Here is a 25,673-nt window from a genome sequence, read left to right as displayed (position 1 = left end):
ATACGGGTGTGAGGATATGCGGTTGTACAGGTGTGGGGTTAAGCTAAGGAGCTATCATCCGGTAGAATGTGGTTGTGCGGGGTCTTGTGGTTAGATCGTGTGCGTGGTTGTGTGATTGTGTGATAACGTGGTTGTGATCATGAAGTTGCGTATGTGGTTGTAATCATGTGGTTGTGTATGTGGTTGTGTATGTGGTTACGTATGTGGCAGTAAATGTGGTTGTGTGATTATCTGGCAGTATATGTGGTCGTGTACGTGGTTATGTGTGTGTGGTTGTGGCAGTATATGTGGTTGTGTGGTTGTGGTAGTGTATGTGGTTGTGTGTGTGTGGTTGTAGTAGTGTATGTGGTTGTGGTAGTGTATGTAACTATGTGTGTGTGGTTGTGTGTGTGTGGTTGTGGTAGTGTATGTGGTTGTGTGTGGTTGTGGTAGTGTATGTGACTATGTGTGTGTGGTTGTGTGTGGTTGTGGTAGTGTATGTGATTGTGTGTGTGGCTGTGGTAGTGTATGTGGTTGTGTGTGGTTGTGTGTGGTTGTGGTAGTGTATGTGGTTGTGTGTGTGTGTGGTTGTGGTAGTGTATGTGACTATGTGTGTGTGGTTGTGTGTGGTTGTGGTAGTGTATGTGACTATGTGTGTGGCTGTGGTAGTGTATGTGGTTGTGTGTGGTTGTGTGTGGTTGTGGTAGTGTATGTGGTTGTGTGTGTGTGTGTGGTTGTGGTAGTGTATGTGATTGTGGTAGTGTACGTGGTTGTGTATGGTTGTGGTAGTGTATGTGGTTGTGTGTGGTTGTGTGTGGTAGTGTATGTGGTTGTGTGGTTCCGTGCCAAGCTAAGTGCACGCGCTGCGTAACCAATGCGCGCCCCGTGTCCCCAACGCCCTTCACGTGACACCGCCTGGTTACCGGGGGGCGGGGTGAGGGGGGGGTGAGGGGGGGGGGCGGGGTGAGGTCGGGGGGAGGGTGAGGGGGGGGGGATCGCTGCTCCCCCTCCTCCCTCTGCCCCCCTCCTCCTCCTCCTTGAAGCCGGAAGCTGTAGCCGCAGCTCAGGTGAGGAGCGAATGCCCGCGGCCAGGTGAGACACGCGCGGGGAGACGCGCGTGGACAGGGGAGAGACACCGGGTGGGTGACAGGGAGAGAGAGACATGGGGACAGAGGGGGGCGAAGGGGATGGTTGGGATACTGCAGGGAGAGAGAGAAGGGGGGGGGGGACGTGGAGAGACGGGGAGAGATGAGGACAGGGAACAGGGAGCGCAATGATATGGGGAAATGAGGGCGGTGGGTGGGTGGGGGGGGTGGTGGAGACGCGGAGACACAGGGAGACAGGGGGGGGACAAAGTGTGAAAGGAAGACGGGGGGAGGTTGGGACAGGGGAACGGGGAACGGAGAGGCAAGAGGAAATTTGGGACACGGACAGAGGGGGGTAAGGAGACAGGGGCTCGGGTGGTGACAAGGGGAGGTTGGTACAGGGAACGGGGAGACAGGGAGACAGGCAGAGAGGAGGGACACACGGAGGCGGAGTCGAGGGAGACACACATGGGTGGGTTGGGGGGGGGTCTGTCACGGACAGACGGGCAGGTGAGACGCAACGCTGCGTTGGTGTGAGAGGGAGTGCGGTTACGATTATAGGTGCTCGCTAACAGCACTTGCCCCAGCAGTATGCTCAAGGCTATAACGGGGGGGGGACCTTTGTCTTTGTGTAAGATGTGTGTGGAGCGGTGGCGCAGTGGTGAGGGCACTGCGGTACGCACTCGATGCACCGTTCAATTCGAATCCCGTCCACGGCGAGTGACATCCGAACCGACCATGGACCTTCTCTAGGTAGACTCCGTCTTAAACGATGGGTGCGTTGTGCGGTGTGTATGCAGCACTGGGAAGACAAAGGCGTCCGAGCGTGGTGCTGGATACACCACCCCCTGGTGTTCCGTTAAGGCCAAAATAGGTGCTCGCTAACAGCACTTGCCTCAACAGTCGATGCGAACCACCCGGGGGATCTTTGCCTTTGTGAATGTGTGTGGTGGTGTGGCTGGGTGAGGTGAGCGTAATGCGTGATGAACCAAGTCACAGCTACCTTGAGTTGAGCCGAGCAGAACTTGTCCTGGGCTTCCCCTAGGTCGACTCGGCCTCAATTGATGAGTGACGTGTGTCAACACCGACGCTGATGTGGCGTGGTTTATGGCCACAGCAACTCGCCCTGCTGTTCAGGACCTCACCGGTGCTCGCAAAAAGCCCTCGCCCCACGAGTCTGTGCGGCTATAGAGGCGATTTGCGCGCGCGTGTGTGTGTGTGTGCGTGTGTGTGCGCGTGTGTGTGTGTGTGTGCGCGTGTGTGTGCGCGTGTGTGTGTGCGTGTGTGTGCGCGTGTGTGTGTGTGTGCAAAACAACCTCCTACCTCCTCGCGGTGCCAGACGGGCAACACTGTCGTGGGCAGTGCTGTGGGGGGAGGGCCAATGCCCATTGGCCTCTCCCCTCATGGCGTCTGTGACCACCACAGTGGCTAAACGGGGGCTCTGGACGGGTGCGAGGGGCTGGTAACCCCTCCACCTTCAATTAACCACCACTAAACTACGAATTAAACATAAACCTGTAACTAATAAGCTTGTGCCGGAGGCCCCGGGGGGTCAGGCTTTTATGACGTCTCCTGGCCAAACCCCATTTGGCGGAGCCAGGAGATTGAATTTTCACCCTCGGGGCTCCTCCAGAAACAACGAAAAACCATTGCGGATGGCCACGTGGAATGTTCGAACGCTCACTGCGGAGGAGAGGCTGCCACTCCTCTGTCGGGAGCTGGACCGGTACCGCCTGGATCTCTGTGGCATTCAGGAGGTCCGGTGGACCGGTTCTGGATCCTGCCACCATGAGGGGTGGACAGTCCTCTACTCGGGCCAGGAGACTGCCAAACAACAGGGTGTGGCTCTTCTTCTGAACAAAAGAATGAAGGGGGCGTGGGAGCGTGGCGGTGAGGTGTGGGAAGCTGTAAGCCCCAGGATACTTTGGGCTCGCCTTCCCATCAATCAGAGGCGAGGAGTGGTGGTCGTGGTTACTTATGCCCCCACCGAAGACGAACATCCGTGGAGGGATGCAGGCAAAGCCGATGAGTCAGACGCTTTCTATGACCTCCTGTCACAGGTGCTGGCTAAAGTGGCCACTCGGGACAGAGTAATCTTGTTGGGTGACTTCAATGCCCGAGTTGGTCATGATGCTGGCACCTGGTCTGGAGTGATTGGAAGGCATGGGCCAGATCAGCTCAATAATAACGGTCGGAGGCTGCTAGATTTTTGTGCAGCCCATGGGCTTGTAATTACCAACACGCTCTTCCGGCATCGGCGCATCCACACAACATCATGGATACATGCCGGGTCCAAGCAATAACATCTGCTGGACTACATAGTGACGGACCAGCGGATGCGAGCCCATGTCCTTGACACCAGGACCTACCGTGGAGCTGATCTGCCCTCTGACCATCGACTAGTCATCTGTAAGATGCGCCTGCCATTCTTCCACTCCGGTGGTGGGTGTACACCCAGGATCCCATTCCAACCAAAAGTGGCCTGGTCTCAGTTAGCTGATGAAAGTTTCAAGCGAGAATTTCATCATCGCTTGCAGCTGGGGTTGGCATCGTCCCCCACTCCACCTGATGTCGAGGGTAAATGGGCGAGGTTTAAGACTGTGACTCATGCAGCTGCAATGGCTGCTTTGGGTACGCGGTCCAGACCTCCCCAGAAACCCTGGCTGACAGAGGAGGTGTTCAGGTTAATTGAGAAAAAGCGACAGGCCCACTCTCATCGCCTACAGCATCCCACGTCAGAGAATGAGGAGGTTTACAGCAGCCTTCACTCGGAGGTTCGGAGAGCCGTAAAGCGCTGTAAGGATGGGTGGTGGTCGCGGGTTGCTGAGGAGATGGAGTCTGCCTCAGTGGCCCGCGATCACAAATCACTATTTAACTCCATCAAAAAAGTAACCTGCAGCGCCACACCTATTACCATCATTAGAGGAAAAAACGGTGATCCAATCTCCGACCCCCAGGAACAGGTTTGCAGATTTGCTGAGCATTTCTGTGAGGTCCTGGGGGAGGGAAAATCTCTCAGCCAGGAAAACATCATGGCACAAAGTGGGGATAACCCTGCTGAGGCTGCGGTGCCTCAAATATTGGAAGAGGTCACCCCCTGTGAGTGGCTGGCTGAGGTGCCAGCTGTTGAGGAAGTACTGAGGGCGATCCGGAGTCTGAGACCAGGGAAGGCACCGGGCAGAGATGATCTCCCAAGCGAAATGCTGAGGGAGGGTGGCGTTTGTGCACAGACTGTCCTATATGACATCATAACAACAGTCTGGACCACTGGACGGGTTCCGCAGGACTGGAAGGATGCCCTGGTGGTCCCCCTCTTTAAGAAGGGGGACCATACCGATTGTAACAACTACAGGGGCATCTCACTCCTCAGTGTGCCGGGTAAGGTCCTGGCAAGGATTATTCAACATCGCCTTGCTAGGCACGCTGAGGAGAGGCTTGCGGAGCCCCAATGCGGTTTCAGGAAAGGGCGGTCCTGCACAGATGCCATATTTTCTGTCCGTCTGCTACAGCAGAGGTGTAGGGAATTCCAAAAAGACCTACATCTCTGCTTTATTGACCTGGTCAAGGCCTATGATACCATCAGTAGGACTGGTCTCTGGGTTGTTCTTCGTGCTTTCGGAGTCCCTGACCCTCTGCTCACGATCATTAAGGACCTTCATGATGGTGAGCGGGCCCGGGTAAAACTACGTGGCCGGGAGTCGGAGCCTTTCCCTGTACACCTTGGGGTGCGACAGGGATGTCCTCTGGCTCCACATTATTTAACATCTATTTCGACTGCGTAGTTCGTGAAGCCTTCAATAGCTGTACCAGGGGAATTTCCATTTGGTACAGATATAATGGGAGGCTGATCGACGCCCGGGTGCGATCAAGGGATGGCTCCCTATTGGTCAACCACATTATGTATGCCGATGATTTGGTAATAGCTGCTCATTCGGAAGAGGAGTTGGAGACGCTGCTGCTGAGACTGGAGCGTGCCACTAAGAGGTGGGGCCTTACCATCAGCCCCACCAAAACTAAGCACCTGCCTGGGTATTTTGTACCATCGGACACTCCACCCCCACAACTCCCAATTGGTGATGGGGCAGTTATGGAGAGAGTGGAGAGTTTCCCATACCTGGGCAGTGTGCTTATGACCGGCTCCAGTTTATCAGCAGAGATCTCACTCCGAATCAGTCGAGCGGCAATATCTTTTCATCGGTTGCGTAACGCTGTGTGGAAGCTACCTGGTCTGTCGCTCCGCACGAAGCTTCAGGTCTTCTCGGCCACGGTCATTCCCTCCCTTCTCTACACTTGCGAAACGTGGACCCCCCTAGTGGAGCATCTTCGCCGGTTGGAAACATTTAGGCTGGCCTGCCTACGATCCATCCTGGGTTTAACCAGGCTGGATTGTGTGAGGAGCTCACAAGTCCTTGAAAGATCTGGGCAAAGTCCCATCAGTGAGCTCCTCCGGCAGGCAAGGCTGCGTTGGCTGGGTCATGTAGCCCGCATGCCCAGCCACCGCATGCCTAAACAGCTTTTGTTCGGCCGGATCGAGGGGGCTAAACGGGCGCGGCACGGGCTAGAGAAGAGATGGAGTGATGTGGTACAGGAGGACGTGGAGCTGAGTGGACTTGCCGATGACTGGTACCAGCGGTGTCAAGATCGGCCTCAGTGGAGGAGGCTCGTGAAGGACGCTGCTACTGGGCAGTTGGAGGCAGTCGCCCTCCAACAACAACGGAGGGCGGAGGAGCGACGCTCACAACAACGAGCGGAGCGCCGGGTGGCTAAAGCACAGCAAGTTGGTACAGTAGGGGGCACAGGTGGTGCATCAGCCAGTCATCTCGGTCATCTCGGTCATCTCGGTCAGTCGACCCGTGGCACCTGCTGGGTCTGCCCCGTGACCTCCTGCCAGCGGGCGTTCGACACTTCACGTGGCCTCAAGGTGCACATGGCCTGGCACAAGCGTCGTGGTGACGTCACCGCCACTTAGTGGCGAATGGCGGTTGTTGTTGTTGTTGTCTGTGCGTGTGTGTGCGCGTGTGTGTGTGTGCGTGTGTGTGCGCGTGTGTGTGTGTGTGCGTGTGTGTGCGCGTGTGTTTGTGTGTGCGTGTGTGTGCGCGTGTGTGTGTGTGTGCGTGTGTGTGCGCGTGTGTGTGTGCGTGTGTGTGTGCGCGTGTGTGTGTGTGTGCGCGTGTGTGTGTGTGTGCGTGTGTGTGTGTGTGCGCGTGTGTGTGTGTGCGTGTGTGTGCGCGTGTGTGTGCGCGTGTGTGTGTGTGCGTGTGCGCGTGTGTGTGCGCGTGTGTGTGTGTGCGTGTGCGCGTGTGTGTGTGCGTGTGTGTGTGTGTGTGCGCGTGTGTGTGCGCGTGTGTGTGTGTGTGTGTGTGTGCGCGTGTGTGTGTGTGTGCGCGTGTGTGTGTGCGTGTGTGTGTGCGCGTGTGTGTGTGTGCGCGTGTGTGTGTGTGTGTGCGCGTGTGTGTGTGTGTGTGCGTGCGTGTGTGTATGTCGACTCAGCCTCAAATGAGTACCTTGCGCGGTGTGTAAACATCGCCACTAGGGAGACAAAGGCGGTCGGACGTGGTGCTTGCCAACCACCCCCTCGTGTACCGTTCCGACCTTCATAGGTGCTCGCTAACAGCACTTGCCCCTACAGTCTGTTCAGGCTATATGGGGGGATCTTTGATCTTTGTGTGTGTGTGTGCGGCGCGTGTATTTAGAGTGTGCGGGAGTGAGACGGGGAGCCAGAGTGAGAATGAGTGAGCGCGTGATTGTGTGTGAGAGTGTATATGAGTGTATATGAGTGTGGTATTAGAATGAGTGTGAGAGTGTGATTGTTCTTTGTGTGCAGTAGTGTGGCGGTTCGCGCGCTGCGCTACGAACCTGGCGACCCGGGTTCGATTCCCGTTCACGGCCAACACTGGTGACGATTATCTGAACCGGTCCTAGGCCCTCCCCTGGACCGACTCAGCCTCAAATGAAGTATCTGGTGCGGTGTTGTAAACATCGTCACTAGGGAAACCAAGGCAGTCTGTTAAGACTACACGGGGGGTATTTTTTCGTGGTATGTGAGATTATTTAAGGCCAGGGCTCTGTGTTATTCGTTGTGTTATCGGGGTCTCAGACCCTCTGCTCATAATCATTAGGGACCTTCGCGATGGTGGGCAGGCCCAGGTAAAGCTGCGTGACCGCACGTCAAAGCCATTCCCTGTTCACCGTGGGGTGCGACAGGGATGTCCTCTGGCCCCATACACAATTTAACATAGACCACTTCGTTTGAGACGCTTTCCATGGCTGTACCGGTGGACTATCCATCGGGTACAGATGCAGCGGTGCGGTCAAAGGACGGTTCCTTATTGGTCATGGAGCGTGCAAAGAGGTGGGGCCTCACCATCAAACCCACAAAAAAGCACCTGCCTGGGTATTTTATGTCATCAAACACCCCACCCCCTCAACTCCTCATGAGTGATGGGGCAGTTGTGGATATAATGGAGACGTTTACGTAAATGGATAATGTACTTATGACCAACTCCCGTTTTGGAGCAGAGGTCTCAATCCGAATAGGTCGAGCAGCATTATCGTTTCATCATCTGTGGAAGCTACGTGGCCTGTTGCTCCATACGAAGCTCCAGGTCTTCTCGACCACATGAATACCCTCCCTTCTCTTTGCTTGCGACACCTGGACCCCGAGAAAGGAATATACATGCAAGTTTGAAACATTCATACTAGCCTGCCTACGATCATCCATTCTGGGTTTAACTGGACTTGGATTGTGCGAGCTCACAGATCCTTGAATGATCTGGACACCGTCCCATCAGTGAACTCTTCCGGCAAGCAAGGCTGCGTTGGCTGGGTCATGTAACCCGCATGCTTGGACACCGAATGTTGGATAGAGGGGGCTAAACGGCCGCGACACGTCCTAGAGAGGATGTGGGCTAGTACACAGGAGGATGTGGAGCTGAGTGGATTTACCGATGATTGGCACCAGCTGCGTCAAGATTGGCCTCTATGGAGGAGGCTCGTTAAGGACGCTACTGGGTAGTTGGAGGCAGTCGCCCTCCACCAACAGCGGAGGGCAGAAGAGCGTCGCTCACCAACAACGAGCAGAGCGTCGTGCAGCTAAAACGCGGCGAGTCGGCACAGTGGGGAGCACAGGTGACGCGTCTGCCAGGCGTCTCAGTTAACCCATAGCACCTGGGTCTGTCCTGTGACCTGCCAGCGAGCCTTCGACACTGTGGTGGCATCAGTGTCCAATGCGGCCGTTGTTATTGTTATGTATGTTGGAACTTTTTTCGCAGCGTTCGTAGCCAACCGTGCTAATCGGAGGGAAGGACAACGGACTAAGTGCACAAAAAGCAGCATTAAGGAAATGAGTTTTCAATCAAGATTTTTTAAAAAAGTTGTTGACAGAGGAGCGATGCAGAGTGAAGTGAGCGAGCGTGAATGCGAGGGAGGTGAGAGACGCTGAGGTTGAGTGGCTGAGCGAGGTGGACGTGAGACTGCCGTGGTGATGGGTAAGAAGGGGGACATCGCGGAGTGGTTGACAGAGAAGAGAGAGAGATGCGGGGAGCGAGTGCAATGAGCGAGCGAGCAAGCGTTTAAGAGAGCGATGGGAGAGACGCAGAGAGAGTGCGTGGTTGAGAGTGTACGGAGTTCGATTCCCGCTCACGGCCAACACCACGGTCACGATTATCTGAACCGGTCCTGGGTCTCCGCCCAGGTCGACTCAGCATCGAATTAGTACCTGGTGCGGTGCGTAGTAAACATCGCCACTGGGGGAGACAAAGGCGGCCGGGCGTGGTGTTGGCCACCCATCCTCACGCACGTGGTGTGCACAGTGTCGGCCGGCCTGCTACTCGATCACGTGACTTGCCCCAACGGTCTGTTCCAGTTCTTCTACGGGGGGATCTTTGTTACTCTAGACCCCGGGTGGGGAACCTTTTTTCTGCCAAGGGCCATTTGGATATGCATAACATCATTCGCGGGCCATACAAAATTATCAACTTAAAAATTTGCCCGTTAGATTTGGTCAAACATTTTACTAACTCACCTCTAATGTGATGGCTGGAACTGCTTCTCTTTGGTGAGGCGTGTGATGTTAGCTGGTATTGATGGTGATGTTGCTGCTCGCAACTGCTTTTCCAGGTTTGCTCCTAGATTTATTGAATTTCGAGTCCCGCCTGCGGTTGCCTTGGCAGGGCCAGACCCAAATGATGTCGCGGGCCTTGTACGACCCGCGGGCCGGACGTTCCCCACTCCTGCTATAGACGTTGTAGACCCCCCCCCCCCACCCCGAGTGGTTGCGTTGTGAGGGCCGCGGTGGGCGAGTGCGAGACGAGGGAGGAGGAGGAGGGGGCAGAGTCGAGGTGCCCTCCTCGCCACCGGTCTCGTCTCCCCGCACTGTATGCCGCGTGCTGCGGGTGGAGCGACGATTATCTGAACCCCCCCCCACCCCCCACCACCCCCTCCACCCCCGTGACGTTCGGTCGACTCGGCCTCGAACGCGTCAACCCGCATGGCGCGGTGTTTATAACGTCGCCACTCGTGAGACAAAGGCGGCCGGGCGTGGTGCTGGCCATGCGGGGGGGGGGGGGGTGGAGGGATCTTTGTTTTTGTTTTGCGTCCGCCGCTTCTACTCCGCGTTTCCCGCTCCGATTCGGCGGAAACGTCGGAGATGAACAGAAGTTCACGGGCGGAATCCGTGGCGTTTCCAGCGCACTCCAATCAGCGCCTTCACGGACACCTGATGAGAGCCCCCCCCCTCTCCATCTCCTCCTCACGGGGGCGACAGCGTTGCCGGGGTAGGGGTCAGGGCTTGTGTTTTGGGGGTAGTGGGTAAGAGGTAGGGTTGTGTATGGGGGGCTCGAGGTAGAGGTGGTGGCAGGCTGAGTGTTAATGGGTAAGAGGTAGGGCTAAGAAGAGGGTATACGTGACGTGGAGGTATGATAACAGGGGGTGTGCGTGTGTTGGACTTCTTTCGCGCCGTACGAAGCCAACCGTGATAATCGGAGGTGCGGGTAGAGTCGGGGCCGAAGTTGATAGGGGTATGGCGTGGTGTGTGGCTGTGATTGGATGTATGATTACGGGAAGAGGTAAGAGTAGGGGTAAGGGTACAGGGGTTCGGGGCAAGGGTAAGGTTTAGTGTGGGGTGCGATTGGCGGTGGGGGGAGGGGCCGGGCCCTGATGCCACAGTCACCGTGCCCGACCCAACCTTGGACCCCCCCTCCCCCGCCCCTCTGTACCTTGAGCCCGGCTCGTAATGGACAACTCGAGTGCAGAGGTGCCGGGATGGGGGCCCTGGTGCCCCCCATCGCCGAGGGCGCCCCGTGGGAAGTCCAGAGACCCGCCATGGCAATGTGGAATGTTCACCAGCCGGGCTCGGTGTCTTTCCATCAGCGCCGTCACGTGCAGCGCGCGTGCCCAAGGTCGAGTCTGCCTGTAGCCGCAAGAGGCCGCAAGAGGCCGCTTGCCCCCCACGCGTCTTTGTGCTTCTCCTCTTCCCCCTTCCCACTTCAGGAGCCGCCGTCTCGCGGAACCTCGGGACCCCCTCGTAGCTCACCGGGGCGAGCTTCAGGAATGCGGCGTGCAATGATTTACCCCGGGATTAGAGTCGGAGCCGCCGCGCAGCGCCGCTCCTAAGCGATTAATCAATTATTGACCGGGCGAATCGGCGAGCCGTGTTCGTACGAGTGTGGCGGCGGCGCTACGGAACATTAATTATTGACGCGGCGCAGGTAAAACATTCACTCACCTGCCGCCTCCCGCACATCGATCCCCCAGTCGCGCTCCGTCTCCTCCCTCGATCGCCGTCATCGCGCGCGGCTCCCACCTCTTCCAACCACCTCCTCGTCCTCCTCGTGGTGCCCACAGGTGCGGACGCCGCGGTGATGGGCGACGTGATGGGGGAGACGATGAGTGATGGGAGAGGCGAGGAGTGATGGGCGGGAGGTGATGGGAGAGCCGATGAGTGGTGGGTGGGTGGTGTTGGGTGAGTTGATGGGAGAGGCGGGGAGTGATGGGTGGGAGGTGATGGGGGAGATGATGATGGGAGAGGCGAAGAGTGATGGATGGGAGGTGATGGGGGAGATGATGATGATGGGAGAGGCGGGAAGTGATGGATAGGAGGTGATGGGCGAGATGATGGGAGAGGCGAGGAGTGGTGGGTGGGAGGTGATGTCGGGTGAGAGTGATGAGTTAAAGGCGATGCGTGCCGAGTAATGGATGTGGGATGGTGGCCGATGGCTGCCGAGTTTGAGACGACAGAGGAGGGCTGATGGGCGCGAGGTGTCACGTGATCAATGAGGTGATGGGTGTGCATTGCTGGTGATGGGCGAGGAGTGATGGGTGACGTGTCTAGTGAAGAGAGATGAATGTAGGATGGTGAGCGATGGGTGAGAATGGTGAGTGACGGGTGTGTGGTGGTGGCCGAGGTGATTGGTGTGTGGCAAAGATAATGAGGTGATGAGTTCGTAATGATGGGTTCAGGGCGTTGGGCATTGATTCAGCGTGAAGAGTGAGGATGATGGGTGGGGGTGATGGTAATAGTTCATGGTGATGTGCGATGGTTGGTGGTGATGAGAAGTTGTGGTTGATGGTTAACCGTGATGAGTGATGGTAAATGGTGAAATGTGGTGCTTCATGGTGATGTGTGATAATGAGTGATGGATATTGGCAATGTGTGATTTGATGGTCGTTGTGTGATAATTATGGGTGGTGATGGAATTATGTTTGTTGATGGCGATCTCAGTGGAGCGAGAAGTCGATTCGCACAAACCCCCATGGGGGGGGGAGGTGGTGGGGGGTGGAGGGTTGGGGGGTGGGGGTCTGCGCTCATGCACGTGACCGGCCAAAGGCATTCACAGATTAGGGGCTCAAACTCTGGAGGTGGGCAGAGAGGTGGGGATAATCGCAGGGAGGGGGGGAGGGGCGGAGGGGGTCAGGGAGGGGGGGAGGGGGTCAGGGAGGCGGGGAGGGGGTCAGGGAGGCGGGGAGGGGGTCAGGGAGGGGGGGAGGGGGTCAGGGAGGGGGGGAGGGGGTCAGGGAGGCGGGGAGGGGGTCAGGGAGGGGGGGAGGGGATCAGGGAGGGGGGGAGGGGGTCAGGGAGGCGGGTGTATCAGCGTGGCGGTCTTTCGGGCAAGCACTGTGGAGTGCGTGGAGCGGTGCAGCGTCTCAACAGAGAGGCGCGCGTGGGAGCGTGCGGGGTGACGTCACCACGCACGCGCGTGCGCGTCTTGTCTCACCTGTTGCGGTGTCTAAACACGAGCGCCGGGGAGACAAAGGCGGTCGCGCGTGGTTCTAGCCGCACCCCGCACCTTCGTGGGGGGCGCCGTTTCGGCCTTCGTGGGCGCTCGCTAGCGGCACTTGACAACGGCAGCCATGCAAGGGCTTACACGTGGGGGACTTTTAGAATATGTGTGTGTGTGGCGTGACCTCAGCCTGTACCTAGCCTGGCACAGGCGCCGTAGTGACGTCACCGCAACAGAGCGAACGAGGGGCTGTTGTGTGTATGAGTGTGTGTGTAGTAGTAGTAGGAGGCAGTCGCCCTCCAACAACAACGGAGGGCGGAGGAGCGACGCTCACAACAACGAGCGGAGCGCCGTGTGGCTAAAGCACAGCAAGTTGGCACAGTAGGGGGCACAGGTGGTGCATCAGCCAGTCATCTCGGTCATCTCAGTCAGTCGACCCGTGGCACCTGCTGGGTCTGCCCCGTGACCTCCTGCCAGCGGGCGTTCGACACTTCACGTGGCCTCAGCGTGCACCTAACCTGGCACAAGTGTCGTGGTGACGTCACCGCCACTTAGTGGCGAATGGCGGTTGTTGTCGTAGTAGTAGTAGGTGTATATGTGTGTGTGTGTGTTTACAGTCTCTGTGTGTGTAGGTAAATATCCCCCGACAAGAGGCAGAGAGCAAAGGCCGCGGGCTGGGAGGTGGCAGAGAGAGAGAGAGTTGGGGGGGTGGGGGTAGTCCTCGGGGTTGGTGTGAGCGAGGTGGGGGGGAGTCCATAGGCCGAGGGGAGCGATGCGGTGACAGGCGGAGTTGCTTCACTCTGTCCCCACTCCACATTTTTCGGAACGCTGCTCGGAGTCGGGAGTTTCGGCGTAAGGCACTACCACTAGAGTACAAGGTACGGCTGTTCATGACGATTCCACAGTAGTTTACCCCCCCCCCCCCACGTTCATATAATCGTAAGAGCAGGGTTTTATGAACATAGGACACGACGAGGGGAGGTGGATGTGGCCTGCCACTTTAGTTACTGGAATGTTCCGGACTGCTCCGGCTGATACGAAAGTTCTGGTTGGAACTCTCGAAGGGTTCGGGCGAGACGACTACGTTCGGGGTTTAGGAAAGGTTGCGGTTAAGGCGAGAGAACGGTTATGGCTTGGGCAGGGTTAGGGCATGGCTAGGGTAAGGCAAAGTGGTTAAAGGCAGGGTATGTGCATGGTTAGCGCAGGGTTAGGCTAGGGCATGGTTAGGATTCGGGCATGGTTAGGGTTAGGGCATGGCTAGGATTAGAACATGGACGAGGGCTATGGCAGGTTTAGGGCTGGCTAGGGTAAGGCAAAGTGGTTAAAGACAGGGTATGGGGGCATGGTTAGGGCAGGGTTAGGGCATGGCTTTGGCAGGGCTAGGATTAGGTTAGAGCTAATGGAATACATCTGGCTACGACAGACGCCGTCGAACGGCTTCTCGCAACTCGTAACGCACAGACCCAGTCGCGTCCCCTGCTCTCAACCGCCCACCCACCCCGATTCGAGTTCGGGAAAGGTTGAGCAAGTAAGAGCTGAGTGAGTGGTTGAATGAGAGCGTGAGTGAATTGGTGAGTGATTGAACGAGAGCGTGAGTGAATTGGTGAGTGATTGAATGAGAGCGTGAGTGAATTGGTGAGTGATTGAACGAGAGCGTGAGTGAATTGGTGAGTGATTGAATGAGAGCGTGAGTGAATTGGTGAGTGATTGAATGAGAGCGTGAGTGAATTGGTGAGTGATTGAATGAGAGCGTGAGTGAATTGGTGAGTGATTGAATGAGAGCGTGAGTGAATTGGTGAGTGATTGAATGAGAGCGTGAGTTAATTGGTGAGTGATTGAATGAGAGCGTGAGTGAATTGGTGAGTGATTGAATGAGAGCGTGAGTGAATTGGTGAGTGATTGAATGAGAGCGTGAGTTAATTGGTAAGTGATTGAATGAGAGCGTGAGTGAATTGGTGAGTGATTGAATGAGAGCGTGAGTGAATTGGTGAGTGATTGAATGAGAGCGTGAGTTAATTGGTGAGTGATTGAATGAGAGCGTGAGTGAATTGGTGAGTGATTGAATGAGAGCGTGAGTGAATTGGTGAGTGATTGAATGAGAGCGTGAGTGAATTGGTGAGTGATTGAATGAGAGCGTGAGTTAATTGGTGAGTGATTCAATGAGAGCGTGAGTGAATTGGTGAGTGATTGAATGAGAGCGTGAGTGAATTGGTGAGTGATTGAACGAGAGCGTGAGTGAATTGGTGAGTGATTGAACGAGAGTGTGAGTGAATTGGTGAGTGATTGAACGAGAGCGTGAGTGAATTGGTGAGTGATTGAACGAGAGCGTGAGTGAATTGGTGAGTGATTGAACGAGAGCGTGAGTGAATTGGTGAGTGATTGAACGAGAGCGTGAGTGAATTGGTGAGTGATTGAATGAGAGCGTGAGTGAATTGGTGAGTGATTGAATGAGAGAGTGAGTGAATTGGTGAGTGATTGAACGAGAGCGTGAGTGAATTGGTGAGTGATTGAACGAGAGTGTGAGTGAATTGGTGAGTGATTGAACGAGAGCGTGAGTGAATTTGGTGAGTGATTGAATGAGAGCGTGAGTGAATTGGTGAGTGATTGAATGAGAGCGTGAGTGAATTGGTGAGTGATTGAACGAGAGCGTGAGTGAATTTGGTGAGTGATTGAATGAGAGCGTGAGTGAATTGGTGAGTGATTGAATGAGAGCGTGAGTGAATTGGTGAGTGATTGAATGAGAGCGTGAGTGAATTGGTGAGTGATTGAATGAGAGCGTGAGTGAATTTGGTGAGTGATTGAATGAGAGCGTGAGTGAATTGGTGAGTGATTGAATGAGAGCGTGAGTGAATTGGTGAGTGATTTAACGAGAGCGTGAGTGAATTGGTGAGTGATTGAATGAGAGCGTGAGTGAATTGGTGAGTGATTGAGACAGTGAGGGGAACGAGTTCGTGAATGAGAGTAGCTGAATGTATATGAATAAGTGCTTGAGTGAGCTCGCGATTAAATCATCGGGAGTTATTTCATGAAGGAGATTGATTGATTGAACGAGTGAGCGCTTTAATGAGTGTGTTAATTCACGAGTGCGTGAATTAATAAAAAAAAAGTGAATGAGTGGTGAATGAACGTGATTAGGCGCGGGTCTGGGAGCTGAGACTCTCCACGCGACCCGGCCACGTGGAAGAGTCCACGTGTGCGTGCGTGTGGACACGCGTGTGGACACGCGTGTGCGTGTACATGCGTGTACATGTGTGTAGGGAGCGGCAATGCAGCGGTGAGTGTGCCGCGCCACGAACATGGCCACCTGAGTTGGATTAACGCTCACGGCCAACACCGCTGACGGTTATCTGAACCGGTCCTGGGCCTCCCCGGAGTACCTGGTGCGATGTGTAGTAAACATCGCCACCGGGGAGACAAAGGTGGCCGGGCGTGGTGGTGTCCACCCCTCCGTCGTGTGCCACATTGCCGGCCTGCTACTCGCTCACGGCACTGGCCCCAACGGTCTGTTCCAGTTCTTATACGGGGGGGGGGGTGGTGGATGATCTTTGGAAAAAGTCTGTTGAGGCTATGCGGGGAAATGTTTGTCATTGCGTGCAGGATGACCGCAGAAGAGACGGGGTCGATGTCGGGGTGCGACGCGGTGAACTCGGCCCCAAACGGGCCAGCCCTCACCACGCTCATGGAGCGGACGGGGTAACCGCCCCCCCCCCCCCACACCACAAACCGAACCACGCACGACACACCACGCACACTGCAACCGCACAACCACCACGACAACGACCCCCCACAAGCGCACAGACCGCACCGCAGACCACGACTACAGCAGCCGTACCGTGGCCACGTCGCGTCTTGCAGCAACCAAACCACAGCCGCGCAAAAGCTGCGTCGCAACCGCACCGCCAACCTGGCGCACCGCACCGTACGACCGCAGTGCAGCCTCAACGTAGCACGCACGCCACCACCGCACACTCCCGCACCGCATCTCACGGCAGCCCGCACGCCACGTGCCGCACACTACGCCCCGCGCCGCACCACACGAAGCAACCACAGTCTCGTCCGGGTGGCTGCTGTCACCGCCACCGACCACACTGCGGCGACGTTGTTTATTTGCTATTGCTCGTTTACCCCACGGGATCGCCGCCTCGCGCTGAGTCTCGAGGCTCGCTTTTAGGAGGGTCCTGCCAAGTTTAAGCAACAGGGGGGCAATGCCGCTGCTGCTGCCGTATGATCCCAGTCGAGGCATTTGAAAGTGATAAATATTCAGCATCAGGATGTTTTAGCCGACACCGGTTACATTGTATACGGTGGGTATTTTTTATGGGAGGAAACCGGAGGAAATCCATGCAGAACAGTGAGAGAACATACAAACTCCACACAGAAAGCCACCCGGGTCGGGAATCGAACCCAGGTCCTTCTTGCCGTGAGACGCGAGCGTGTCACAACTGTACCACCACCACCACCACCCACCACCAGCACCAGCACCATCCTGCCACCACCACCACCACCACCCCCACCACCACCGCCACCACCACCCTGCCACCACCGCCACCACCACCACCACCACCCTGCCACGACGGACCCACCGTCTCCGTGCCATCGCCGCGGCCACTCCGCGTCAGACGGTGAACACGAGACGCAGCCGTCAGACCCCTCTCACCTCGAGCCCCTGACCCCACCCCCCACCACAGGTACAGTATGATACAGGAGAACGGCCAGAGGAAGTTTGGGGGGCCCCCTCCCGGCTGGCAGGGCCCCCCACCGCAACGCGGCTGCGAGATCTTCATCGGGAAGCTCCCGCGGGACCTGTTTGAGGACGAGCTGGTGCCGGTGCTCGAGGGGGTCGGCCGGCTCTACGAGATGCGGCTCATGATGGACTTCGACGGCAAGAACCGCGGATACGCGTTCGCCACGTTCTGCACCAAGCAGGTGGGGGCGCGGCACCAGCACGGTCACCGCCAGCAGCACCAGCAGCACCACACCGCCAGCAGCACCACCAGCACGGTTCCCATCAACACCGCCAGCACCACACCGCCAGCACCACACCACCAGCAAGACCACCAACAGCACCACACCACCAGCATGGTTTCCATCAACACCACCAGCACCAGCACTACCATTAGCACCAGCACGGTCACCACCACTACCACGGTCACCACCAGAACCAACAACACCAACAGCTTTCTCGAACTACATGGCCGAAAAAGTTGATAAATGACGTTGTAGTCAGAGGACATCCCTGTCGCACCCCAAGGTAAACAGGGAATTGTTCTGACTCTCGGCCACATAGCTTTATCTGGGCCTGCCCATCATCATGAAGGTTCTTTATGATGGTGAGCAGAGCGTTGGGGACCCTGAATGAACAAAGAACAACCTAGAGCCCTGGCCTATTGATTAGGTAAATAAAGCAGATGTGTAGGTCCCGTTGACATTCCCTACACCTCTGCTGTAGCAAATGGACAGAGCATGAGGCGTCTGTGCAGGACGACCCTTGGGCTAAAACCACATCGGGGCTCAGCAAACCACTCCTCAGTATGCCTGGCAAGGCGATGTTAAATAATCGTTGCCAGGACCTTTCCTAGCAGACTCAGGAGGGAGATGCCCTGGTAGTTGTTACAATCAGTACAGTCCCCTTCTAAAGAGGGGGACCATGAGGCATCCTTCCAATCCTGTGGAACCTGTCCAGTGGTCCACACAGTTGCTATGATGTCACATAGGGCAATAGGGCAGTCTGCTAACAAACGCCACCCTCCCTCAGCAGTTTGCTTGGAGATCATCTCTGCTCGGCGCTTTTCCTGGTCTCAGACTCTGGATCCCCTTTCATACTTCCTCAACAGATGGTGCTTCAGCGAGCCACTCACAGGGGGTGGCTTTTCCAATATTTGAGGAAACACCAGCACCACTACCACCGCCAGCACAGTCACCAGCAACAACACCAGCACCGCCACCAGCAGCAACGCGAACGCTTCACTAACAAGGCACCATGACCACCAGAACCACCCTGCATCTCCTCACTCACCCCCTCACTCTCCGCACTCAGTGCTCGTCACCCACTTACCTCCTCACCGACTCACCTCCTCACTCCCTTCACCGACTCACCTTCTCACTCACCTCATCGCTTACAGACCTCGCCGCTCACGCGTGTGTGCGTGCGTGCCTGCTCACGCGTGCGTGCGTGCGTGCCTCCGTGCGTGCAGGAGGCGCGCCGCGCGGTGCGGGAGCTCAACAACTTCGAGGTGAGGCCCGGCCGCCTGCTCGGCATCTGCAGCAGCGTGGACAACTGCCGCCTGTTCGTGGGCGGTATCGCCAAGACCAAGAAGAAGGAGGAGATCGTGGAGGAGGTGTCCAAGGTGACGGAGGGCGTGGTGGACGTCATCGTCTACCCCAGCGCCACCGACAAGATGAAGAACCGCGGCTTTGCGTTCGTGGAGTACGAGACGCACCGCGCTGCCGCCATGGCGCGCCGGAAGCTCATGTCGGGCCGCGTGCAGCTGTGGGGCCACCCCATCGCCGTGGACTGGGCCGAGCCCGAGCTGGACGTGGACGACGACGTTATGGAGACCGTCAAGATCCTCTACGTGCGCAACCTCATGATGGACACGTCAGAGGAGGCGATCCGCGCCGCCTTCGAGCAGTTCCGCGCGGGCAGCGTGGAGCGCGTCAAGAAGATCCGCGACTACGCGTTCGTGCACTTCTCCACGCGCGACGACGCCCTGGAGGCCATGCGCCGCCTGGACGGCGCCTCGCTGGAGGGCGCCACCCTGGAGGTGACGCTCGCCAAGCCCGTCGACAAGGAGCAGTACCAGCGCTACCAGAAGGCCAGCAAGGGGGCGCCCGTGCCGGGCGGCGGTGGCGGCGGCGGCGCCGTTGGCACCGGCGCCGGGGTGGCCACGGCCGCGTCGGCGGCGGCGTCGGCCGTGCCGGAGGCGCTGCAACCGAACTACATCTACCCGTACGACACGGCCGGGAGCCTGGCGTACTTCAGCTACGGCATGTACAACGCCACGGCCGTCGGGCCCAATCGAGACTACTTCCTCAAAGGTGTGACTTTGACACGAGCCGGTGCGGGAAACTGCAAAAGTGATTTGTGAGAGAAACTGTGCGGCTTGGAAAGAGGTAGAGAGAGGAGCACTCGGGGGATTCCGGGTGGCGGACCGTGGATCTCGTCCATGCTGGTTTTTCAGGTCGCGAGCTCGGCGGGCGCGTGAAGTTACGACGGCGTCGTATCACGCGGCCGATTGTCGCTCGACACGAGCATGTGCACTTGAATACCTGGCGCTGTGTGTAAACATCAGCATTGGGGAGACAAAGACGGCCGGGTGTGGTGTTGGCCACCCACAATCTTGTGTGCTGTGCCGGCCTTCATAGGTGCTTACTAACAGCACTTGCCCCAACAGGCTGCTAATGGCTGTAGGGGGGAACTTTGTGTGTGTGCGTGTTATGTGTGTCCCGTGTACCTTGTGCCGGATCAGGGCCATTCTTGGTTTCCTGCAGTAGCCTGTGGCTTGACACAGGAACGGAGATTCACGGTCGACACGGGTACCGTGGCAACTAGGTGGGACGAAGGGTTCGCCTTGACGTTAGGCCTCTCCTTGCCGGCAATCGATGCCGCCCCCCCCACTGCTCTGTGACGAAAACCGGTCCTGGCGACGGCTGCGTGGGCGGTCGAGGTCGTGCACGGCGGTGTCACGTGACCGGAAGCGTCCTCGGCCAACGTGGCCCAGCTTTAGAGCGCAGCCCCGCGAGCCAATCAGACTCCAGTAGCCCTGTCCCCATCCATTCCCCTAACCCCGTTGCGCTCATCCGGGGCTGCAGGAACTCACCGGGGCGGGCGATCGCGCGGCACGTCCGTGCTCTCGGGCCGCACCTCGGGCCCCCGGGGCTCCTACCTCGGCGGCTACAGCGCAGGCCGCGGCATCTACAGCCGCTACCACGAGGGCAAGGCGGCCGCCAGGGCGGGGCCCGACGGGTGGCCGGGACCCGAAGGGGCCCTCGGGGCCGCCTCCGGGATGGAGCTCGCCGTGGCGGCCGCGGCGGCGGCGGCCGGGGGCCTCAACCCCCTCGGGCTGAAGCAGCACAACGCAGGTGCCTCCGAGGGGACCCCCACTCCACGTGACCTCACGCGGGGACACGGGCACCGGGGGACACGGGCACCTGGGACTCGGGACGTGGGAACCCAGGCTCCACTCTGTCTGGGTGTTGGGTGCTGCGTGACTCCATGGTTTCTCGAGTTCACCGAATAGAATTTCTCTTGAATGCTCAACTATCCCCTGACCTTGTGTCCTCACTTGATGTCACCCATGCTTGCCTATCCCCTTACCTGTGCAAACATATCCTCTCACACCTTACCTATCACATCACCTGTGCTCACCGATGTCCTCACTGGTAGCAGTATGTTCAGTCTCGCTCTGTGGAGCCGAGACGTGAACGCTCAGGGGGACCATTGGGGGGGGGGATCCTTTGTTACCAGGCCCCTTTGCAGGCTTTCAGTGCCGACGTGACGGCCATGTCTAGCCCCAGGCTCCTGCAGGCCACCAAGACGAGGCTTGCTACCCACGGGATCCGGGAACGCCAACTCCTCGCTGCCGCTCCGTTGACCGTGCCACCGATTTCTCTCTCCGAGAGGGAGAAGAGAACCTCGTGGGTGGAGGAGGCCGAGGAGGCGGCCACAGCCTCGAGGCCTTAGGAGGGGGGCTCGCTTGGGGGCTGCGCCAGGAGGGCCTTTTAGGAAGGGGACTCGCGTAGCGGCTGTGACAGCAGGGACCCGAGGGCTTGGCACTGGAGGGTGGACCCTGCCTCGTGTCGTCTCTGCGCACGCGCCCACGCTTGCCCATCTCCTCACGTGCGCTCACGTGCTGAATCTTCCGTGCTCACCCGTGTCCTCTCCTCACGGCCTCACCTTCGCTCGCTATCGGCTCACCTGGCCTCGCCGTCGTCATCGGGGCCGAAGTGCGTTGCGTGTTATCGGCCCGCGGCTCCACGTCGTTATCTCCGCATTTACGGCCGCGCCATCACTGGGGGCGGCCTTGGAGCCGCGGACTCCGTGGGGAGCGGCGTGGGGGCGTCGACATGGGGAGGGGAGGGGGGTGCTGCCCACGACGTATGCAAGCATTGCTGACGGTGTGGGTGCTGTGTTAGTCTAATGCACGTATGTATGCTGAACTTTTTCCGCACCGTACGTAGCCAACTGTGCTTATCGGAGGTGCGGGGAAAGGACAACAAACTAAACAAAAAATGCAATTCTAAACAATGGGTCTCTGTGTTAGTCTAAGGGCCTTGTGTGTGTCTATGGGTTCTGAGTTTATGGGTTATGTTATGTGAGAGTAGGTGGCACAGGTGGTACATCAGCCAGTCATCTCAGTCAGACAACCCATGACACCTGGGCCAGTCCCGTGACCTCCTGCCAGCGGGCGTTCCGACACTTCACGTGGCCTTAACGTGCACCTAGCCTGGCGCAAGCCCTGTGGTGACGTCACTGCCACGTAGTAGTTAATGGCGTTGTTGTTGTGAGTTTATAGGTCCTATATCAGTAGGTAAAGCAGACATAGGGGACTGTTGATGGGGGGGGAAGGGGATCGATGGGGGGATTTCCCTGTGGCCCCCTCTCACGACAGCCTATTAAGCGAGGGAGTATGGGGGGGGGCAAGACCCTAACTGGTAAGGGGAGAAAAGTGTGGGGGGGGGGCTGTCAGCCGTAACTCCCCGCGTCTCACACGCCTCTCGCTGCTGCATTCCCCGCGTCAGGGCGAGATCGTGGGACGCGTTGACCACGACTGCCCCTGTTGGGGGGGAGGGGCGAGGCCCCCCCTAGTCACACCACCCACGGCAGGTGAAGCAGCACGGCCGCGTGTGTGGGGACCAGATTGATCCCGTGCAGAAGCCCCCCTCGATGTCTTTAATCTGCCTGCCCCCCCTCCCGCCCCCCCTCGCACACAGCGGGAATCACCCGTGAATCGGTAATCGGTGACCCCCCCCTCTCTCCCTCCCTCCCCCAAAATTAGACTCGGGGCCCACTCGCGATCCGATCGATCGTCACGATTCAGGAGATCAAGATTCGATTCGGGAATCAATTTTTTGTCGTTGTCGTAATCCTGTGGCGATCCCCGGCCGCAGGGGTTGGTTCACGGTGACTAACCGATGAGACGTTCTACTGACACGAATCGAAACGGAAGATCGATTCTCTGCGCACGGGCTCGGCGGGCTCGGCGGGGGAAACGATTTCCCCAACGAATCGACGGCGCGCGAAGGAGGCGCCGGTGATTGCGCACCGCGTGCATGCACCAACCAATCACCCGAATCCCCGCTCCCACGCAACCTAGGTAGCACACGTGTGTGCACGCGTACGTGCGTGCGTGCATGTGTGTGCGTGCGGATGTCCGCGTGCGTGAGGTGCGCTGAGGAGGGCTAAGTTTGGCTCCGCGAGCCCGAGGCGATCGACCGAATCGCGACGATTCTCAGCACGCCACCTCCTCCGTCTCTCCACCTGAGAGAACGGGACCCCCCCCCCCCCACCCCCCCGGCTGGGCTTCCCCCCTTCCCCAACGCCCTCCGCTAACCTCCCCCACTGCGACCCCCCCCCCCCCCCCGCAGTGACCCTGCCCGGCCTGGGGCACCAGTACTCGGTGCTCCCCGCGGGAGGGCCCCCCCAGAAACTGGGGGATGAGTTCCGCGCGGCGGGGGTGGGGGGCACCCCCGAGCAGCTGCTCACGGCGCTGGGGATGGCGCCCGACCTGGTTGGGCACGCGGGGAGCCTGCAGGGCCTCGCCTCCCCCCCCACCTTCCAGGTGCGATACAACCACGCGTACGCGTGCGCTCTCGCGCAACAGGTACACGAGCGCGTGTGCACGCACGCACGCACTAGCACCCGCACGTTAACACGTACGCAAGCGCAGACGGGTGTGCCTGCACGCTAACACGCACACAGGCGACCGTGTGAACTCGCCCGCTCGCACGCGGCCCCGCGCAGCACGCCCAGGAGTGGTGGCGCAGCGGTTAGCTCACGGCGATGTGAACCTACGGTTCCTGAGCACGAGCCCAGAAGCTCGAAATGGCAAACGGAACAGCGACAAACGGCGCTCTCCGCATTGTAACGTGTTGAACGGAGCGAGATGATCGAGAGATTGGGGAATAGAGAAGACGGATGGAAGGGATAACAGTTTGCTCCGTGGAGAAGGTGCCGACCCTAAGCCATGACCCATTCACGAATAATACCCAGCGATTCACGTGAGCATGGTCACGTGAACTAACCCATTGATGTTGATTACATGAACGCTGACGGTCACGTGATGCGGTGCACACAGCACTATTCAGACAGAGCAAAGAAGTACAGTACAACGGTGGATTTTACTGCCCTGCTGACAATGCAGCCCTGCCGATAGTCAATAATACCTGTTATTACATTCGCTTGCTGCTCACCCATCCCAGCACCAGAGATTCGGTCATTGGCCGAGGCAACCGCGCACACCAACGCACGACTTTTGGACACGCAGACACACCAACGCGCCACCATTGCACCGGCACGAGCTCGACTCCCGAAGGCTCCGCATTTGACTGCCGCGCCGCTCGCTTGCAGGGCCGCACGCTGACGCCCGTGTACGCCATGGCCCCGCCGGGGCTGCCCCGCATGGCGGTGCCCGGCCTCTACGGCCCCAGCTACATCAGCGTGGCCACGGGCCTCCCCGCGGGCCTCCAGGGCGGGCTGCCCATGGCCACGGGCCTGACGATGCACAAGCACCCGGCGCTGCAGCAGATGGCGTACCCCTACGGCGGCTTCCTGCCGGCCCACCTGGCCACCGCCATGCCGATGCCCCTGCAGGACATGTACCAGCAGCCGTACTGACGCGAGCGCCGACACGCCGGCACGGATTTGAGAACGGCGACGCGTGCCCCGGCGCCGCGTCCCGCACAAACGCGGGACGCGCACGTGCACGCACCAGGGCTACGTGTACACGCATTCGTGCGCACACACAGACACACAGCTGCACTAATACACAACCGTGCACACGTAAATATGCCCCATGTAGCCTTAATAAACTGTTTGGGCAAGCGCGTTTAGCGAGCACCTATGAAGCCCGGCATGGCACATGAGGGGGTGGATGGCAAGCACCATCGCTTTGTCTCCCCAGTGCTGAGGTTTATACAGCGCAACAGCTACCCATTTAAGGCTGAGTCGACCTAGCAGATGCCAAGAACCGGTTCAGATAATCATCACTGGTGTTGGCCATGAGCGGGAATCGAACTTGGGTCACTGGGTTTGTAGTGCAGTGCGCTAACCACTACACGACCGCTTCCCAAACACACACACAGACACGTATGCAAAAGCACACAATGTATCCGAACATATGTACACATTGGAAAGGCCACGGTTGGCTACGTGTGGTGCAAAATAAGTTCCACAAACATCCATACACCAGCTTGGGGCCATGGTACAAGATGCTCTGCAGTACCATCCAACACCACACCTAGGTACGCATAGCACTACACACACGGCACTACTCACCACAATACACACAGCACTTACGCATCACACGTCGCACTGCGCACAACACACCCGGCCACACGCCACACTACACACAGGACCAATTGTACCACCAATTGCCTGTATGCCTACTTCGGGAGAATTAACACTAACGTTTTATAAGACGGCGGTATTTTTAAGGTTTTAAGATATTACTGTTGCGCCGTCACGTGACGCTTGCGGACTGCGCGTGTGAAATGTGAATCGCGGTCTTGCCGCTTCCTCAAGCAATGTGCGCTTACCTGAGACTATAGGGGTCAGGCCTAGGGGTCAGGGCTAGGGGGTCAGGGGCTAGGGGTCAGGGCTAGGGGGTCAGGGCTAGGGGTCAGGGCTAGGGGGTCAGGGGTAGGGGGTCAGGGCTAGGGATCAGGCCTAGCGGTCAGGGCTAGGGGGTCAGGGCTAGGGGGTCAGGGCTAGGGGTCAGGGGTAGGGGGTCAGGGCTAGGGGGTCAGGGCTAAGGGGTCAGGGCTAGGGGGTCAGGGCTAGGGGGTCAGGGCTAGGGGGTCAGGGCTAGGGGTCAGGGCTAGGGGGTCAGGGCTAGGGGGTCAGGGCTAGGGGGTCAGGGGCTAGGGGTTATGGCTAGGGGGTCAGGGGCTAGGGGTTACGGCTAGGGGGTCAGGGGCTAGTATCAGGACCAAGGACTGGAGGTCCTTGCTTGTGTAACTGGCTAGGAGTGAGGAGCTATCCTTGCGGGCCAGGGGTCACAGGCAGGGGGTGTGGGGCACGGCCCCCAAAAGCCTTTCATGTCGGGCGCAGGTTTTGGCATGGATACCGTGCAGGAGAAATTTCGAATGTGCGCAGGGGAACGGGCAGAGGTAATTCACCAGCAGGGGTTAAAAGCTGTTTGGGGGCTAGTAGAATGGCCTACGAGCCAGG

The 25,673-nt window shown here is 58.1% G+C and overlaps 1 protein-coding gene across 1 annotated transcript; it reads left to right on the top strand.

Moving 5' to 3' along the window:
- Positions 1–1,027: 1,027 nt before the first annotated feature.
- Positions 1,028–25,052, top strand: LOC144937475 (RNA-binding protein 47-like). Its single transcript, XM_078864720.1, has 7 exons — positions 1,028–1,071; positions 15,881–15,976; positions 16,972–17,209; positions 18,478–19,146; positions 19,207–19,321; positions 22,871–23,064; positions 23,853–25,052. Exons 1-7 carry the CDS (start codon positions 1,058–1,060, stop codon positions 24,117–24,119), a joined length of 1,593 nt encoding a protein of 530 aa, XP_078720846.1. The 5' UTR covers positions 1,028–1,057; the 3' UTR covers positions 24,120–25,052.
- Positions 25,053–25,673: the final 621 nt, after the last annotated feature.

This window comes from Lampetra fluviatilis, chromosome 19 (genome assembly GCF_964198595.1).
Source record: "Lampetra fluviatilis chromosome 19, kcLamFluv1.1, whole genome shotgun sequence".
Classification (NCBI taxonomy): domain Eukaryota; kingdom Metazoa; phylum Chordata; class Hyperoartia; order Petromyzontiformes; family Petromyzontidae; genus Lampetra; species Lampetra fluviatilis.
The sequence above is the reverse complement of the archived record's forward strand: the minus strand, read 5'-3'. Positions and strand labels throughout refer to the sequence as shown.

Bases quoted from the DNA above. Each gene is read 5' to 3' on its own strand.
- LOC144937475 (XM_078864720.1), top strand. The intron at 19,322-22,870 runs GTGTGACTTTGA...CCCCCCCCGCAG, and splicing joins TCGAGACTACTTCCTCAAAG to TGACCCTGCCCGGCCTGGGG. The intron at 23,065-23,852 runs GTGCGATACAAC...GCTCGCTTGCAG, and splicing joins CCTCCCCCCCCACCTTCCAG to GGCCGCACGCTGACGCCCGT.